This window comes from Gymnoscopelus braueri (genome assembly GCF_963280865.1).
Source record: "Gymnoscopelus braueri genome assembly, chromosome: 4".
Classification (NCBI taxonomy): domain Eukaryota; kingdom Metazoa; phylum Chordata; class Actinopteri; order Myctophiformes; family Myctophidae; genus Gymnoscopelus; species Gymnoscopelus braueri.
Window position 1 is genome coordinate 19,585,819 of NC_137605.1, and position 7,479 is coordinate 19,593,297.

Genomic DNA, 7,479 nt, shown 5'->3' on the forward strand with positions numbered 1-7,479 from the left:
TATTAACTTGGGCTGTCCCAAATGTTTGCTACATCTACTGGAAGATATGTTATTAGTTAGTTGAATAAATAAATAAAGGCTAAATTAAGTTAGTTTGAAAGACAATCGATGTCAGAGGTACAGACTCAGGAAGTGCTACTGTGTGCTTTCTTTGTTTAGTTTTTTCATTTTCTCAAGGGGGGCAGATGCAGACAAGAGGAACAGACAGAGACAGGCAACTAAATTCACGTTGATAAAGTAATAAAGATAAGAGTGACATCACAAAATTAAATAAATAACATTAAATAAATTACTGACAGTCAATAAATAAATAAATACATAAATAACAGTAATGGACAAGGCCTTTAGGAAATAGGTCGGGGGAAACATGGCATGTTCATCTTAAATGAAATGCAAGGGTTTGCCTGAAGGCAAACGCTGAGGGCCACAGCTGGCTGCAGTACAGAGCATCCTCATTGGATACAATGGAATGACACGTTCCACAACGCGACATTTCACTGGCTGAAGGTTGGGCTTCTCGGGGATGCTATTGGCTACAGTGCACACCGACATGGTTCCTATTTCCCCCTTGGCTGAGGCATGGGTTCCATGCGTTCCTACTGGCTACACAGCCACTAGATAGTTCATGGGTCATCATTATACTGCGGAGATCTTCGGTTTGAGGCTGATGAGTGCTCGATATGCCCAGTCACAGAAGAGTTTGAACTGTTGCAGCAGCTCATGAGAAGACTGCAGGACGTCAAATTGGTAGGGAAGCTGAGGTGGGAGAGAGGGGGAGAGAGGTGGCAGTCTTGTTGCTTCGACCCTCACCATCTACAGGAGAGGAGATAGGTTGGAGAGAGATGGTTTAGACTCTTGTAAGGCTATCTTCAGTCTGCAGGCAAATATGGTTTGTTTTCCTAAATACAATCTTTAGGATTTATTTGCAAGTGATCAAATCATATTTCTGTATTCAGACATCATCGACCTATCTGCATTGCTTACTGTGGTAATGATGTAACAACATAGGTGTGAGTAATGCTTAACTTATACTCTGTCATAGTACGGGGTCACTTGCCAAAAGTAGCCGATATACAAGCTCACAATGAATTCATTCATGTTGTGAACTTGTAGATCGTCTATTTCCGGCAAGCAACGCCGTCATACAACAGAGTATGAATCAGGCTTCAGTGTCCAGACTGAGACACATCTTTAAAAATCTGATAGGAACAAATCTGATGAGCAAACATCTGTGTCCATTTGTTTTTTTGCTGTTCAGACATGATAAAACCAACAAATCTGAATAGGCCAATCCAGTGTACTGTACATGTATGCTTCAAATGTCTTTGGTGTTCTCAATGGAAGAGCAGGGAGACCACCTCCAATCAATGTAGAATGTTCTAGTTATAGTGTATTAACATCTGCTACACCACCCAGATTGGTTAAGATAATGTTGTAGTCATTCAAATTCAGAATGGGCTGATATAAGCAGTGAAGACTACAATGACAACGAGAGCGTAACTTAACCACTTGAACCCTATATACTTAGTTGACCGGAGTCCCCCAGGGCTCTATACTAGGCCCTGCCTGTTTTCACTCTACAATAAAAATCTTTGCAAAAACAGCCGATCTACTGTCAAGCTCACAACGCTTCGTAGCGCGACCTGTTGTGAACTTGTAGATTGGCTATTTTCGCCGAATGCTTGCCCTAGAATAGGGACTCTAGGTGGATTTTAAGCTCCAAGCTTACCTGACGATGGAGCATGTTGATGAGAGATTTCATCTCCCTCATCATGTCTCCCAGCTTGGGCAGTGCAGGGTGGTGGTGCTTCTTGGAGACTCTGTTGAGCCAGTCGAAGTGGTGCTCAAACAGTTTCAAGTCAGCGTGCAACTGAGAGAGTGTGGGCTTCAGCTGCACAGAGGGACACATACACATGGGTTGAAGGATTGGGTGTGGTAAGATGTACATGGGATTTAGAAAAAAAAGCTGTGGATGGAAACAGCTCACTCTCTCTCTCTCGCTCTTTCACACGCACACACATAAATGCATAGACACACACACACACACACACACACACACACACACACACACACACACACACACACACACACACACACACACACACAAATAAATAGGCATAAACATTCACACATGCACAGGCACACGCACAGGCACACGCACACACACACACACACACACACACACACACACACACACACACACACACACACACACACAGACGGAGTATCAGACGGTTACCTCAAGGTTGTTGAGGTCATTGGCTGCTCGGTTGCCCATTGCTGGCAGAGACTTGAACCTGTGGGGCTCCAAGTCTGCATCGAAGGCATGCTCCCTCTGAAAGCAGGGAAAACACAACACAGAGCCACTCGTCAGACCCCAATTTGCATCGACGTAAATTTTGTGCATCCTGAGGGAAGTCACGGCACCATGGGGAAAGTATTAGCGTCGCACCAAAGATCACATTACCGTCTTTGTGTGTCGTGCATATATTCCGTGTGCGTTTGTGCGTGTGTTTGTGTTTGGAGACGGGCAGCTTTCACTGAGAGCCGAGCGGAGCGGTGTGGTCGGTTCGGGTCAGTGTGAGTTCACCCACATTCTGCCCTTTTTCTCCCTCCAAACGTCAACAATGAGAGTAAATGACCTGAACCCACAGGATGTTTTCTACAAGCCGAAAGAAGGAGAACAACATATGCAGTGACTAAGAGAGCTCCGAGTGGGATAGACAACACAGGCCTGTCGGGGAAACTCCAGGGTCGCAGCTATAAAAAGATGGGAATGACGCAGTGTGCTCGCTGGCCAGCTGCATTTGCGTGCTGTGTGCAGTGTACTCTCTCCAGGACACAGAGACAGCAGGTGCATCGCTCCCTACTGCCAGCAGAGGGGGCTCAACCACCTGACAGCAGATTAAAGGGATCCTCTCCTGGCAGGACAGGACTGTACATTGGCCTGTTAACCACTTAAACCCCATATGGGTAACTGGTGTCCCTCAGGGCTCAATACTAGTTAAATGTTTGTTCTCTGTTATTGTGGGGAAAGCTTTTGCTGAAAATACCAGATCGACAAGGGCGTTGTGAGCTTGTCCATCTGCTATTTTCAGCGAAAGCTTTCCCCACAATACGGATGCTGGGGTTTAAGTGGTTAAAAGATACTGGGCTGATTCGCTGCCAAACGATGTGCAGAGGCACACTGGTGTGATGTGAGACATGTCCAGCTGTGCCTATACCACACATTATTATTTACATATATCCAGATATCCAGATATATCAAGATTTAACCACTTTCAACCTGGCATCCCTATTTTGGGCATGTCATTTTAGGGGGAAATTTGAAATGTTTTTATTTATTTTTCAAAAATGTTCAAAGATAGCAGAAACGGCAGATCTGCAAGCTCACAATGCGCCGCATCCCTACACGTTGTGAGCTTGTATATCGGTTACTTTCCGCCAAAGAGTACAGGTGTGCCTTGAGATTGTGACTTGGCCATTGGAGTGCCTTGGACTGGACACAAAAAGTTTGAAAAGCACTGACTGCGCTAATGAATGCGTGTGAGTGTGGATGACAGTGCTCTCTGTTCTTCTGATTAGCGCCGTGACGGTGCTAATCGGAAGAACAGAGAGCCGGGGACATAACAAAGTTATGATGACAGTCAAAGGGGATTGAGTAAACAGGTTGTGAATTGCAAACTTGTTGCTTCCTCTAACTATTATGTTCATTTTTTTCTCTCCTCATTGTGCTGTTCACTGTTTGCTTACAGCTGTTTGTGTTGATGTTGTTTGCTGCTGAATATGCTGCTTTGTAACCCCTATTGTCTCTCTCATCTCCCCCGGTCAGCCTTTCGTAAGAGCTCACTTATGCCTGTGGTTTAATGTTTTGTCTCCAGTGCTTTTGTCCTCTTTCATCCTTACTTTTCCCCCTCTTTCTTCCCGTGTCTCTCTCTCTCTCTCTCTCTCTCTCACACACACGCACGCACACACACGCACGCACGCACGCACGCACGCACGCACTCATGCACGCACACACACACTCTTCTTTCTGTCTTCCTCTCTCTTAAACACACACACATGCACACACAATCGCACGCTCTCTTGCATCAGGTGCTCAGGCACGAGTGACACACAAGCACACACACACACACCAAGTGTGTCTATTATTCTCTTCCACCCCCCTGTCTTTGATCTCCTTATCACCTCAGCTTTTCCACCTTCTTTCTTCAGCCTATAATTCTCTCTCTCTCTCTCTCTCTCTCTCTCTCTCTCTCTCTCTCTCTCTTGCACATCATGACCTCACCTCACAGTACCTGCTGTAGCATTCAGGCCCCCTTCTTCCTCAATGCAAATACAGGAATGTGATAAATCTACTCGATTTTTATCAGGCCACTTTGCTGTGGCGACCGAAAGACAAACACTAAACATGACACCTACACAACCACAACTATTTATACCCACACACGCACACGCACACACGCACACGCACACGCACACGCACACGCACACGCACACACACACACACACACACACACACACATACACAAAAGCCTATGCATATATGCACATAGCAATGCATACAACATGCGAAAATTTGCACGCACACTTACAGACACACCACTCATACACACACACACGGTTACACAAAATATCATACATAGACCAGACCTATGTCTGGGCAAACGTACACAGACACACGCACGCACGCACACACACTCCTTCTTTTTCTAAAACACACCAGTTTTATTGCTTTCTTGCGGGGACTTTCCGTGGACTCCCGTTCTATTTTTCTTTCCTATCCTTGACCCCTGTTCAGTGGAACTCCAGACTAGAGGAGACCAGACTAAATATAAACGCCTCATGTCACTGAGCAACTGTAAGTGCCATGTTTTCCTCGGAGGGGATGCCCACGTTGATGTTGATGTTGTTGTTGTTGTTGTGCAACATACTGTGCACACTAACTCCCACACATCTGGGGCCCATATTGCACTGCCACTACGCCAGCATGTCCCCATGCAGAGGTAGCCTGCCTACACAGCCTATATGGTTTTAACCACGTAACCACTTGAACCATAGCGTGCCTATTCTGGGGGGCGAAGATTCCGCGAAAATAGCCGATCTACAAGCAGACAGCGCGTTCACCGCGTTGTGTGGCGACGCTTTGTAAGATTGTAGATCCGGTCAATTCCGGTCAACTAAGTACATAGGGTTTAAGTGTTTAAGCTCCATAAAAAAGCAAAAAAAAAGCCTTACTACAGTAATCTACAGTACAAGCGGCTTTTTGCTATTTGTGAGGAAAAAAATGTTATTCAATTTAGAAAATGTTTTGCCAATAATGAATGCCCAAAATATGAACGCACATTGCAAGTGGTTAATAAACAGACTCACAGATGCATGGACATATAGTCTCAACACGTGGACACATGCACCAGTACACACTGCAATACACATGCATGCATAAAGATGCATATTCATGCACAATTGCACACACAAACGCACAAATGGTGTCATTCAAGAACACACATGCACACACACACATGCATTTATTGTCTGCTAGTGCTAAATGCCTAAATTGTACATACAGTAGCATCCTACGAGCACAATACACACACCCACACACATATACAAGACTAGAGAGCGTACTGTACATAGCAATTTTTTTTATTTCTTCCCTTGAACAAAAGCTTTCTGTATTTGCATGATGCAAAAATAGAAGCTGGATCAGTCATGTGTAACTAGAGATGGAGCGATATGATCCTGCTTTCTTTTCACCTGTTAAAACACAGGGTGATATACGATCAACCAGCCACAGCCGAGCTTTGTCCCGAGGTCTCACATCTGATTTCCCTACCCACCTGCCCCGCCTGTCAGCTCCGTAAGCTTTCTGGCCCAAATCACGAAAGTGCATGCAAAAGATTCATATTTCATACATTATCCTCTTAAACCCTATACTTAATTGTCCGGGGTCCCCCACGGGCGGCTCTATTAGTAGGCCCACGTTGGGGCTCTACATTGTCTTCGCCGTAAATAGCCAATCTACAAGCTCACAACATTGCCTTGTTAGTTCTAGATCTGGTATTTTCGCCTAATGTTCACCCCGGAATAGGGACACTAGGGTTCATGTGGTTAAAAACCACCCATCCGTTACAAATCCATCCGCAGACTAACCACTGATGGTAAACATGTTTGGATATCAACAGGCATATGATATGATACTCTCTGCTGTCCTCCCACACTTGGAATGCCTGGCAGCTCTGCCTTGCTTGAGCTACAGCTACAGGTACTGTAGACCAGCGGTTCTCAAAGTGGGGTCCAGGGACCCTCCGGGTTCCGTGAGGGGGTTCTAAATGGACCCTTACAGGTCTGTAACTCTGAGAGTCATGGTGGGGGGTTCAGAGTTTGAGAACCACTGCTCTAGACGACCCTGTGTGTGTGAACGCAGACTGATACTACTGGAATGAAACATACCAAAATGGAACACCGCTAATGTTCTGTGTGTTCACCTGTGTAGCCCTGCCTGCACCCACAAACCCACCCACCCCACCTACTGCTGCACCAACCACCACCGCTGTCAAGAAGCCCCTCTCTACAGGAAACACTGTAAATTGGAATTCGGAAGTCCTTCTTAACTTGACGTGCACTGTTTAACTGAATAAAGACATTATTGAGTTAAAATGAAATACGCACACAGTAAAGTCCAGAGCGTTAATTTAACTGTAAAAAAATGGACCCGTGAGGGTTCAGTTCCAACACTCTCAGAGTTCAATTGGCACTCCTGATTTTACTGTGCACCTTCCGGTGGGGGGGCATTTTATTGGCCAGCGACCAATCGGACCATGCGACCAGGAGGATGCTGAGTCAATCAGCCCCCCCACCCCCCCCTCCCTCCCTTCTTTGGTCCCGTGGGGATTAAGTGTGAGGTCACCCCCCCACCTCCGCCCCCCGCAGGCCTCTATACTGAACCCTGATGGTGGCATGTAGACTGGCTAACATGAGCCATGCTGTCATCCAGTGAAAGCAGCTTAACCAGCCTAACAGTGTTACAACTGAGATTGATGCAGTGTGTGTGTGTGTGCGTGTGCGTGTGCGTGTGCGTGCCTGCGTGTGTGTGTGCGTGCGTGTGCGCGTGCGTGTGTGTGTGTGTGTGTGTGTGTGTGTGTGTGTGTCTGTCAGAAGGACATTCACCTAGGACATTATTGACATCAGTAAATGGAAATTAATTATGTTCAATCAAGGTGCTCGTTGACGTAAACAAGCTGCATCATCTCTCTTCCGGTCACTGACACTCCCCCAATTCAATTAGCACAGAATGACTGGGCTCATAATCAGCCTGTTAGCCAGTTTCGAATCGATCCCAATGCTCCGTGACGTGCTGCTGTCAAACTCACCAGCAAATCTTGCGTCATCTTCAGTAGATTTTTCGTCTGATTGGAGAGTTTGTCCATGTCGTGGAGCCGCCGGTGAGGCAGCGGGGACGCGGTCGTAAACACGGGC

General features: G+C 46.2%; 1 protein-coding gene across 1 annotated transcript in view; it reads right to left on the reverse strand.

Annotated features, from left to right (window-relative positions):
- Positions 1–636: 636 nt before the first annotated feature.
- il11a (interleukin 11a) overlaps positions 637–7,479 on the reverse strand; it is a gene marked incomplete at its 3' end in the record, with an annotated part of 8,387 nt that continues 1,544 nt past the window's right edge. Inside the window, exons 2-5 of the mRNA XM_080425809.1 lie at positions 7,374–7,479; positions 2,240–2,335; positions 1,730–1,891; positions 637–813 (exon numbers count right to left, since the gene is read on the reverse strand). The exon at positions 7,374–7,479 is cut by the window's right edge and continues 52 nt beyond it. Of these exons, the coding sequence (XP_080281935.1) occupies positions 637–813; positions 1,730–1,891; positions 2,240–2,335; positions 7,374–7,479 (541 nt within the window). The remainder of the gene's footprint in view (positions 814–1,729; positions 1,892–2,239; positions 2,336–7,373) is intronic.